General features: G+C 56.0%; 8 protein-coding genes across 8 annotated transcripts; 3 read left to right on the top strand and 5 right to left on the bottom strand.

The window, feature by feature from the left end:
- Window positions 1–293: 293 nt before the first annotated feature.
- PHYSODRAFT_532826 (hypothetical protein) lies at window positions 294–1,055 on the top strand (the record flags this gene model as incomplete). The annotated part of the gene is made up of 1 exon (XM_009540328.1): window positions 294–1,055. One exon carries the CDS (start codon window positions 294–296, stop codon window positions 1,053–1,055), a length of 762 nt encoding a protein of 253 aa, XP_009538623.1.
- A 306-nt stretch (window positions 1,056–1,361) lies between these two features.
- On the top strand, window positions 1,362–1,865 carry PHYSODRAFT_532685 (hypothetical protein; the record flags this gene model as incomplete). Its single annotated transcript, XM_009540327.1, has 2 exons — window positions 1,362–1,498; window positions 1,601–1,865. 2 exons carry the CDS (start codon window positions 1,362–1,364, stop codon window positions 1,863–1,865), a joined length of 402 nt encoding a protein of 133 aa, XP_009538622.1.
- Window positions 1,866–2,742: 877 nt separating this feature from the next.
- On the bottom strand, window positions 2,743–3,585 carry PHYSODRAFT_532708 (hypothetical protein; the record flags this gene model as incomplete). The annotated part of the gene is made up of 1 exon (XM_009540326.1): window positions 2,743–3,585. One exon carries the CDS (start codon window positions 3,583–3,585, stop codon window positions 2,743–2,745), a length of 843 nt encoding a protein of 280 aa, XP_009538621.1.
- Window positions 3,579–4,241, bottom strand: PHYSODRAFT_533111 (hypothetical protein; the record flags this gene model as incomplete). Its single annotated transcript, XM_009540325.1, has 1 exon — window positions 3,579–4,241. One exon carries the CDS (start codon window positions 4,239–4,241, stop codon window positions 3,579–3,581), a length of 663 nt encoding a protein of 220 aa, XP_009538620.1.
- An 83-nt stretch (window positions 4,242–4,324) lies between these two features.
- Window positions 4,325–5,288, bottom strand: PHYSODRAFT_566289 (hypothetical protein; the record flags this gene model as incomplete). Its single annotated transcript, XM_009540324.1, has 3 exons — window positions 5,036–5,288; window positions 4,597–4,965; window positions 4,325–4,440 (listed from the first exon to the last, which is right to left on the bottom strand). The coding sequence occupies exons 1-3, from the start codon at window positions 5,226–5,228 to the stop codon at window positions 4,325–4,327; spliced, it is 678 nt and encodes a 225-aa protein (XP_009538619.1). The 5' UTR covers window positions 5,229–5,288.
- A 707-nt stretch (window positions 5,289–5,995) lies between these two features.
- On the top strand, window positions 5,996–6,340 carry PHYSODRAFT_533244 (hypothetical protein; the record flags this gene model as incomplete). The annotated part of the gene is made up of 1 exon (XM_009540323.1): window positions 5,996–6,340. One exon carries the CDS (start codon window positions 5,996–5,998, stop codon window positions 6,338–6,340), a length of 345 nt encoding a protein of 114 aa, XP_009538618.1.
- Window positions 6,341–6,892: 552 nt separating this feature from the next.
- PHYSODRAFT_532741 (hypothetical protein) lies at window positions 6,893–7,845 on the bottom strand (the record flags this gene model as incomplete). The annotated part of the gene is made up of 5 exons (XM_009540322.1): window positions 6,893–7,060; window positions 7,129–7,175; window positions 7,266–7,473; window positions 7,543–7,602; window positions 7,681–7,845. The coding sequence occupies 5 exons, from the start codon at window positions 7,843–7,845 to the stop codon at window positions 6,893–6,895; spliced, it is 648 nt and encodes a 215-aa protein (XP_009538617.1).
- Window positions 7,846–8,029: 184 nt separating this feature from the next.
- PHYSODRAFT_533123 (hypothetical protein) lies at window positions 8,030–10,325 on the bottom strand (the record flags this gene model as incomplete). The annotated part of the gene is made up of 4 exons (XM_009540321.1): window positions 8,030–9,222; window positions 9,298–9,853; window positions 9,929–10,101; window positions 10,166–10,325. The coding sequence occupies 4 exons, from the start codon at window positions 10,323–10,325 to the stop codon at window positions 8,030–8,032; spliced, it is 2,082 nt and encodes a 693-aa protein (XP_009538616.1).
- Window positions 10,326–10,359: the final 34 nt, after the last annotated feature.

Here is a 10,359-nt window from a genome sequence, read left to right as displayed (position 1 = left end):
TCCGAAATAGTCATTGTATTGCAGATCCAATACAATATTTCGAAGTAAATAGCTTATTTTTTGTAAAAAACATTTCTTGGTCAATAAAGTATTTTTACAGGTAATTGCCCCTATTGCTTTTTTTTACGAAAAACACTTTTTTACGACACTGTAAAAAAAGCGTTTTGCTGTACTCTTCACGACAGCCACCAGATAGCTCGTAATTACGCCACATAGCATGCCTTCAAGAGAGCTGCTCATCTCATTCACTCTAGCGTACTACCAGCACCTTATCTACCATTTCTGAATTCATCATGCGTTCGCAAACATCCTTCACGACCAAGCAAGTCTGCACCTACTTCTTCACCCCGCTGCTCGACGAGCAAGATGAGCCCACTGAGCACTTTCGCTGCCAGTTTGGCACAGTGCACAAACAAGACGTCAAGACGGGCTACTCGAACCTCTTTAGCCACGTGCTGAAGCAGCACCCCGACTACGTGACCACGCTGGCGAACAGCGGGTTCAACTCGGGGACGATGGTCGTTTTTATAGACCAGAAGAGCCAGACCGCCTACTGCTGGCTGGACTTTGTCACTGAGCGCAACCTCCCTTTTTCGTTCTGCGAACACCCGACTGTGGACAAGTACACGACGATGAAGCGGATTTGCACCGAGACGCTGTTGAAGTACGCGGTCTTGGTGACCAAGGAGGTCGAGATTGGCATCAGTGCGTTCATCCCTCTCAAATTCGGTATCATACTTGACGGGTGGAGTTTCCACTCGGAGCATTACGTCGCCGTTTTTGCGGTTTTCGAGCATGACCAGCGCTCTGAGAAGGTTCTCCTGGCATTGGCTCCAATCGCGGATGACGGTGTTGAGGACCAGACGGCTGAGAGCTACGGCGCTTTCCTGACCGGTATTCTACCGTTTTTCAAGCGGGACATTTCCAGCATCATCTACCTCGTGGCTGACAATTGCTCTGTCAACACGAGGTTGGCTGGTTTGCTTCAGGTGCCGTTCATCGGTTGCGCCAGCCATCGGCTGAATTTAGCGGTCAACGTGTACCTCTCCGACTAGAGCCACTGCTGGAGCAAATGCAGCAACTCATGCGAAAGCTGCGAGGACTGAACAAGGCGAATCGACTGCGGTAATTTGTACTTTTTGCTTTTTTGCTCTTTTGCTCTTTTTTTCTCAGGCAAAAGACCAATTTGCGCCCCTTACTTCGCCAGGCCACTCGAAGGGGCTCCACGTTCAAGATGCTCGAGCGCTACTTTGACCTGCGCGACGCGCTGGACACGGACGACGACGACATCGTGTCGTTGATGCCGACTCGCCGCCAAGAGTGCCCTGCGCGACCAGCTCCGTGATTTTCAGAGCGCGACGATGAAGCTGCAGGAGGTCAACATCACGCTTCTCGACGTGCGCGACATCTTTGATGCGCTCGTCGAGAAGCATCCCGTCGTCGACAAGTACCTTGCAGCCGATGCTGCCATCGTGAAGGACCCAGACTTCGAAGCGGCGTGCGTGCTTGCGCTGGCGGACAAGACCGAGGAGCTGACGGAGGGCCAGCAGCTCATGCTGAGTCCGTTCGAGGCCGTCGCCGCCGCTGCCGCAACTCCCAGCCCCGGCGGGCGCCCCCAAGGCTTCGCGGACCAGGTCCTGTCGGCGAGGAAGAAGCAGCGCACGGCGCAGAAGAAGTTTGGAGGGGTACGCCACATCCCTCCAACTTCTAACGCTGTCGAACGTTTGTTCAGTGCCGCGAAGCACACGCTGTCGAACCACCGACAGGGTATGCTGCCGGTGCACTTTGAAACGGTGCTGTTCTTGAAGCTTAATCGGCGCTTCTGGAATGCGGGTACCGTCACCAAGGTGGTGAACGGACAGTAAGTCACTCGATAGTGATGAAGGTAATGATCAATACAATACTTTCCACTCCAATAATTTACTTTACTGTTGCCGTTGTCAGTCATAATAGTTTATTTCTTACCATGGTGCTACTACTATTGCAGTATTATTATCGGAAGGCCTGCCATCCGCTCCATCCTAGCGTCCGCCTCCACACGCTTCTCGTTGAACCGCTGCGCCAGCCTGCTCACCATCACTGCAGACATAGCCAATAGAGGAGCCGCAGCTTCCTCGAGCGCTTCAATGAGGATGACCAATTAATAGAGCCTGCAAAAACAATAATGGTCTGACAGTTTTTAAAAATGCCGATCTGTAGATGGATGGGGTTGCGCGAGTACACCACCGTCCATGATTCCCAGCACATCCACCCTCTTATGCATAATTGCCGTGTGTGTAGGTGCTTGTGTACAAAAACCGACAGAATTGCAGCTGCACAGGCGCTTTTAGCGTAATTCTAGGCCTCCACCCATTTATGCACCTCGATTTATCGTAAATCTAGCAGGTGGTTGCTATATTTTGCTCATATTGCCAAAATCATTGCAAAGCACAATACTATTGCAGTATTATTATCGGTAGGCCTGGTATGTGCTAGCGGCAGTAGCACAGAAACAGCTCGACGAGAAGCAGGCACATATTAATTACTACTGCCGCCACTACATGTAGAGCACTCCTTCTCGAGGGTCGGTGTTGCCAAACTCTTTGAGCCCTTTACTACTCACGATCCCCGATGCGCTGTTCGACCACAGGGTGCACAATAACGCGCTTTTGCCGGTCACTTCTGAGCATTGTCGAGCATTGCATCATGCATCTTATCATTAATTCGAGAAGAGTGAAGCTGCAACACAATGGTTTACTTGGATTAATACTCCTGCACCAGTTTGCGGCCATACTCAGCGGCTCCTAAGACCACGGCTTCTTCGGGACGGAAGCTCTTCGTGTTGAAAGCTGACTGCTCGAAGAAAGACTCGAGCTGCTGACGCATGAACTCGGACTTGGCACCTCCCCCAACCAGTACCAGCGCGCTCAGCTCCTTCTTCGAAACGCCTGCGTCATCAAGCGCACGGGTGCACAGCTCAATCGATTGCTGGGCTGGGCCTTCCTGGATCCGCGCGAGGTCAAATGAGGTGACCTTGTGCACTAAGTGTTTCGCGCCCTTTTGGTCAGCGGTGATGAACGGCAGGTTGATGTCTGTGCTCACACGGCTTGACAGCTCGATCTTCGCAGCCTCCACAGCCTCCAAAATTCGATAGCTGGCCATGTAGTCGACGGACAAATCGATGCCGTGTTCCTCCTCAAACTTCTTGACCACCGAACGAAACAGGAGCTCGTTCACTTGATGCCCTGAAACCCTTTGAGTCGACAGCGTGTGAAGTAGGTTGAACCCGCTGCCTCGACGCTCCTTCTCGAGCAATGAGACTGTCGAGACGTATCCACCAATGTCGAATACTGCGATAGGTCCTCTGCCCGACAATGCATCGGTACTTTTCAGCTCTTGAACCGCACACCTCTCCACGGCATGCAACGCAGCCACAGGCTCGTCGATGGCGGCAAATACAGTGAAGCCCGCACTGTTCGCTATCTTCTCATACGCTGCACGCTCATGCTCACCGGTCCCTGCTGGAACTGCAAGAACTGCCGGGAAGTTTTCAATCGGGTCCTCCCCCAACGACGCCGCCGCGGCCGTGTGCAAATGGTTCAGCATGATCTCCGCTGCCCACTTAATATCCCCACAAAACATTCAAAGTCAGCTAAAAACCTCCTCAACAAACGAGAATCATCGCGGTATGGTACCTCTGGGCTGTACGTCTTGCCGTCTAATTCCAGACGCAGCGCGTCTCCTTGCTGATGCACCATGTACGGCAGCGTCTCGACCAGCTCGTCCCTCTCTCTCGTCGCATCTCCCAGCAGCAGCCTCGTGGCTGTTGCCGTGTAGCCAGGCTTCCGTCCCTGCAAGGCCCTGGCGACTGCGCCGACCGATACACTGCCGTTGTCCACCGCCACGGCCGCCGGCGTGGCCCGAAGGCCGTCGGCGCTCTCGATCACGCGCGCCGCATGCGCCGAGTCCAGCAGCGACGCCGCGGCCACGCGCAGATTCGCAGAGCCGACGTCCACGCCCAGCACCTGCTGCATCTTGCTGAGCGAGGACGCGCCGTCGTCGTCCTCGTCCCCTTCGTCGCCCTCGCCCGGGAAACCAGCGCGCCTCCGATTCACGCGCTCCTGGGCGCGCAGGATGTAGCGCGTGCCCACGAACAGTCCCGCGCACGCGAGGCCCACGGGTACGAGCCACGGCTTGGGCGGCGTCGAGTGGAAGTGGCGCAGGCCCGGACGCCCCTGCGGCGGCGGCGTGGCGACCTTCATGATACCTGGTCAATGAGCTCAAGAGAGCTACGGAACGATGCGATTGGTGCAAAATACAAGTTGAAGTCACATGGCTACATTTTTCAGTGTCCGAGGCGCGGCAACAAGTCTGACGCACGGATGAGCTTGGTGGTGCTTGTCACCGTTGGGAAGCTTTCTGGAGGTGCCGCATACTTACTCTCGACCTTGTGGGATGCTGCTCGGACTCGCGGCAACTCGCGCGAGCCCCGACTGTCGTGTTGGTCCGGATGACACTCGTGGACGCCCTCCAGCATGCGCAGCTCGCTCTCCTGCTGCTGGACGTCGTTCAGATGATGCTGCCTACGTCGGTGATGTGCCTTTGGCGGGGAGTGACTGTGGGTATCGTTGCCGTTGCGCTTGGAATTGGCTTGGAGCTCGAGCTGCTTGCACTTTTGCTTCACCTGGAGGCGTCTGTCGGCTTTCGATAGCTGCTCGGAGAAATAGCGGTACTTGGCAGCGTCTGCTGCGAGCTGCTTGGTGTCAAACAACGATTTGGTCTGGTCCAGTCTTCGCTTCATCTTCCTATTCTCTTCGGCAATTCGCTCTTGCTCGCGCTGCCACAGCGGGATGTTGGAGGGTCGCTGTGCGTTGAGATGCTCATCGGTATGATGCGAGACGTCGAACTGCTTCGGCAGCTTCTTGTGGATGCGCTCGAGACGTTGAAGCAGTATTTGGTTGTGTTGCAAGATCTCGGTCTTTCTATCTACCCAATTTGAGATAAGCTTCATGGTCGAAATGCCAGCTAGAGTACATCGAGGCAGACACGGACGCACCTAGCTCCTGCTGAATCCGTTTGGCATTGTTCACGGTGCGTTCATCGGCCTCCGTATCGAGGACAGACTGGGCGTGCTTGACTCGCTGTTGGTTGCGAAGCCGCGTCTCCTCATGGTACGTCGCAGTTAGGAGATTGTCGTCGCCAAACTCGTATTCCGCCGAATACGCCAGTGAGCGCCGCTGCCTGGTCATGAAGCCGGCACAGCACACCAGCGGTCTGTCGTGGGGCTCGTTATCCTGGCTGGTGTTGTGACGGACTCACTCAATTCCTGAAAATGAAAAAGACATCGCTATTTTCGGGAGGGCATAAGACTCGGGAGCAAATGTCGGAAATATCGTCCCACGAATTCTTTTGGCGAGGCTTGGAGGACGCATCTCGCTGGTAGGCATGCGTCAATGGTTGACTCGACGTCCTGGTGTGAGACCTGCCTTCACTCGACGTAATTGGTCGTAGATCACGCCTAAGCCAGCCATGTCAGCAGACCCATCGGCTCCTATGCTCCACGCCAAAAGATAAAAAGTATTCTGTAATTGCCCGACTCTTGTAGCCTGGCTCGGACATTTTGGTGTCCAACAATGCAGGTCGCTGCCCGACTGTCGACTCGCCAGTGATCAGAGACTGACTATCAAAGAGGTTTGAGTCGGGGACTTGAGAGGGCCGAGTTCTTGTCCTTAGCGGCAAATATCAAACGACAAAAAGTGGACAAAGTCGATTCTCCAGGCTTTGAGGGCTCTGCCGAACAAAGATAGCCAGGGGCTTGTGTTCGAGAGGTGCAGAATGAGCAGGTCGACAATACTCGGCGTGCTTGCCTGCGCTGCCCACTGCAGGGTGCACCATGGCCGGACATGCTGAAGACTTCAACTTGAGGCCGGTCCACACACAAACTTTCCACATCAACTTGACTGGAAGCAGCAATAGCGGTGGTGTAGCTATGGATATCGAACACTTGCCGATCACGATGCAGTACCGAGAGCTGCGTCGTCGGCCGTTCGACGAGCGCATGCTGGTTCGGAAGTCGTCCATCCACGGCTACGGGTTGTGCTTGAAGGAGGCTGTGAGCAAGGGTCAGATGATCGTCGAGTACCAGGGGCAAATGATTAACCAGGCCGTGGCAGATGAGCGGGAACGGCGCTATGAAGAGCAGGGCGTTGGCAGCTGCTACGTGTTCCGCCTTGATGAGAAGACGATCATCGACGCTACAAGGTGCGGCAACCTCGCCCGCTTTATCAACTACTCGTGTGACCCCAAGGCTTTCGCGCGCATGAAGACTAGCCGTCATTGCAGTGATGCGAACTCTCAGTAGAAACATTACTAGACCTCTACGGCCTTTAATCTGTAGGTCTCTCTATCAGATACATGCGAGCTAGGAACGCTTGGTCTGTTTGCCTGATTTCTTCCGCTTGGCCTCGCTCTGCTTGCTGTGAGAACTCTGGGCCTTGCTTTCTTCGTTGTCGCTGTGCTCGCTCGCATCCTCGTCCTCTGCATCCGCAGTTTTGGCTGTGTTCTTACCTCTGCGTCTCTTCTTCGACTTGGTAGCGGAGACCGGTTCTGCCTCAGTGTTGCCAAGGAGCAGCAAGTGACGAGTGGATGGAGAGGCGGCAAGCAGGTCAATGCGCTCCTCATCCGGAATGAAGGCGTACATGCCGCCGTCCGTGATGGAGGATTTAGTGCGCTTCCACACAGTCAGCGTGTCCATGCTGGAGTGCCAAGAAGGCAGCGGGATCTGAAGCACCTTGTGGTACACAGTCGCCAAGTGAGTCTGGAATTCCTCTGACGAAGTGCGGCCCCTATCACATCAAGTTACCAACGCCGAGGTTAGAATTTCGCTACCAAACTCCAGCTATAGCTGGACCACTCACCAAGCGCCAGGAAGACAAAGGGTATGGCCGAAAAGCTCGCCCACGTGGATCACCGTATCACCGGCGTAATTGCACAGACTCGCCATTGCCATAGACTCGTGACTGTCCTCAAAATCGTCCGGATAGCAGAGGAAAAGCGTACGGCCTGCATGCTTGCGCAGGTCCTGCTCAAAACATAACATGTAAGTGTCCCGGCCAGGTCATACATACTACATGCGCATTGCCTACCAACCTTGGGCGTTCCCTTGAGTACGTCCGTCCAGTAAACCTGTTCGACTTCTACCTCTTCCTCGTCATCTTCCCCCTCATCCTCCCCCTCCATTTCCTCCTCATCGTCATCAGGTTCCTCATCTGCTTCCTCTCCATCACTCCCCTGAGTCTCCTCTGCGTCACCATGACTCTCCTCTCCGCTCGTGGCAGCAGCCTTGCCATTCTCCTTCTCCTTGTCCTCCCCCTCCTCCTCCTTCGTCTCTTCGTCGTCGTCACCAGCAACGTGGAGGTCGTAGGCCACAACATCCACACCACGGAGCCGCAGCAGACGCGCCCAGTAGCCGCTACCCGCTCCCATCTCCACAATCTGCTCAACACCACACAAAACCGTCAATACTCCAATCCTATGACAACCACAGCCGGCATTATAGCTCACCGGTCCGTAGTGCTTGATAATCTGCAGCGCTCGCTCGTCCGGGATCGCCCAAGAGTATTTCTACATTGGTTTAACAACATTGCAATCGTTAATTAGCTTTGTTTACGCAGTGTAGCCATGATGCAGGACTGTACCCACCATTGCGACGCTCACGTCAAGCGCCGCGTACATCTCGGAGCGCGCCTCATCGCTCAGCTCCGGGTCGAACACAGCCGTGAGCTCTCCTGGGTGCTCGCGCACGAACTTGCGGTAGAAGTCCAGGTACGGGTTGCTCGTGGCCGTGAGCTCCAGTGCCTCCTCCATGGTCTTCGAAGGTGGTCCCCTAAGTTCAAAAGGCTTTAACACCTCTTGCCTTGGTTGATGCGCGAAATGGCTGGAAGAGCTACGATAAGATGTGATTGGTCAAAACTGGGTAGATGATTAACAGCCAATCCGATGGGGCTAAACATGGCTACACCAGTGCAAGTTGAAGTGCTACATGTACGCCTTACGCCGACAGCAGGGGCTGGTCCTCGCCCTCGTATCTCGTGGGCGGCGACAAGCTCAGGAAGCTGCTCGATGACAGCGACCGGTAGCGCATGTTGACGCGCGTGCCGCAGAAAAAGACGACCAGCAGCAGCACGGCCAGGCAGATGCCGAACGCTGTGAACGTGCTGCAGATCTTGAGCCCGATGGGCAGCGAGCCGCCAGCCACGGACACCACAGCCACCAGCACGGCGTAGGGCAGGATACTGCGCACGTGGTTCTCCAGCGGAACGTGGGCCGACAAAGACGCCAGGATGGACGTGTCCGCGATGGGCGAGCACGTGTTGCCGAAGACGGAGCCGCCCAGGATGCTGCCGAAGCACTGGCGCAGGTTCTCGGCGTCTCCGCCGCTGATAGACCACGACAGCGGCGCGATGATCGGGAACATGATGGCCATCGTGCCGAACGCGCTGCCCACTGCGAACGACACGACGTAGCACAGAAGACACGCGATGGCTGGCAGGAACTGCTTCGGGATGGAGTCGCCAACCACCGACGCGATGTACGGGGCCGTGCTCACCTCGCCAATAACGTAGCCCAGCGCCCACGCAAGCGTGAGGATCAGCGTCGGGTCGAGGATGTCCTTCACTCCTTCCATCCAGGCCTTGGTAGCTTCGTTGAGCGTGATGATACGCTGCAGTAGCAACAGCGTCACAGCGATGACCCAACCAGCAGCCGACGCACGGATCAACGACGACACGGAGTCGCAGTGGCTCAGTGCATCCAGAATGCCAAACGAGCCGTTGGGGTCTTGCGTGTACAGGCTGTTGTAGCCATCGAAGATCATCCCAACGAACGTCAGCACCACAATGGTCAGGAACGGCACCACAGCGTTCTGCCACCGCAAGGGCTTGGTAGTGTCGGGCTCCAGCGGGGCAAGCTCGGGCTTGGGGCTGTCCATAGGACCCTGGAACACGGGGGTCATCGGACCATCGTTGATCGGAGACGCCGCTGCATCCTTCTCGAACTGCACCATCGGGCCGAAGTCTTTCTCGCAAATGATTGTGATGAAGATGAAGGCGATGAAGAGGATCGGGAAGAACCGGTAGTGCAGACACGAGAGACACGTGACGAACGGGTCCCAGTCAAGCTTCAGGTCTCGGAGCTGCGCAGCCACATACCCGATTTCCACGCCAATCCACGCGCTAACCGGAGCTGCATGTACACCATCACAACACAACAAGTTAAGTCTACTGACGTATGACAAAGTATGCATAGCTTATCACGTACACATTGAAGGTAGACAGACACCGACAGTGTGAATAATCGCCGCGAACTTCTCACGACTAACTCCCGTCTGGCTCAGCACTTGACGCAATGAACTTCCAACGATGAGGATGCACGAGTAGTCGTCGAAGAAGATCACCAGACACAGCAGCCACGTCGACAGCTGCATGCGCAGTGACGACGTCATAAACTTCTTGGCAAGAAGCGCCAGACCGTGGCCGCCGCCGCCCTTTTGAACCACGCCAATGGTTCCTCCCAGCACAATCGTGAACAGCAGCACACCCGCGTGGTCGTCAACCGTGAACGCCTTCACCCAGTACTGGTCGAACGTGCGCAGGAAGGCTGTGAACGGGTCTCCGTTGGAGACGATGATCGCGCCGCACCAAATTCCAGCGAGGAGCGACACCGTCACTTGGCCCAGCACCGCCGACATGACCAGAGTCACGAGCGGGGGGATCAGCGAGACCCACCCAGGCGACACCACCACAGACGTCGTGTGCGTGGCCTGGAACAGCAGAACCTCGTTGAACTCGACCGTCGGGGGGAGAACCACCGCCGACTCATTGGCAGCACTGGCATCTGTGTCATTGACCTGCGGGGCCTCAGTGGGCTTTGGTGGCGCCTCCTCCCACACGGTCGTGGTGAGGTTGTGCTGTCCGAACGACTGCAGTTGCAGCTGCTTGATGGCGATCGACAGCTGCGAGCGGAAGTTGCCGTCGGCGTCCAGCGTCTTGACGCTGCCGTTGGTCAGCACCGCTCCGTCCGAGTCCTGCACGCGGTACCACAAATGCCGCGGGTATACGGAGCCTGCCGACATCAAATAACCATCAGAGACACAATTGCAGCATTCATAGTACCAGGTAGTACGCACCATTCTTAAGCTCCGGCAGCTCGATGGACGCCTCGAAGTCCACTTGCTGCAAGATGACCGAGGGCGTCTGCAGCGACACGGAGCTGCTGTGCGCGCGGTGGGCGTCACAGAGGCTGGCAGCTAGAGCCGCCGCCAGCACCACGAGACGCTGGAAGCCCATGGAGAGAGCAAGGCAGGCGTGGCGGGATGCCAAT

Source organism: Phytophthora sojae (assembly GCF_000149755.1).
Source record: "Phytophthora sojae unplaced genomic scaffold PHYSOscaffold_15, whole genome shotgun sequence".
Taxonomy (NCBI): Eukaryota; Oomycota; class Peronosporomycetes; order Peronosporales; family Peronosporaceae; genus Phytophthora; species Phytophthora sojae.
Note: the sequence above shows the minus strand (reverse complement) of the source record. Positions and strands in the feature narration are given on the sequence as shown.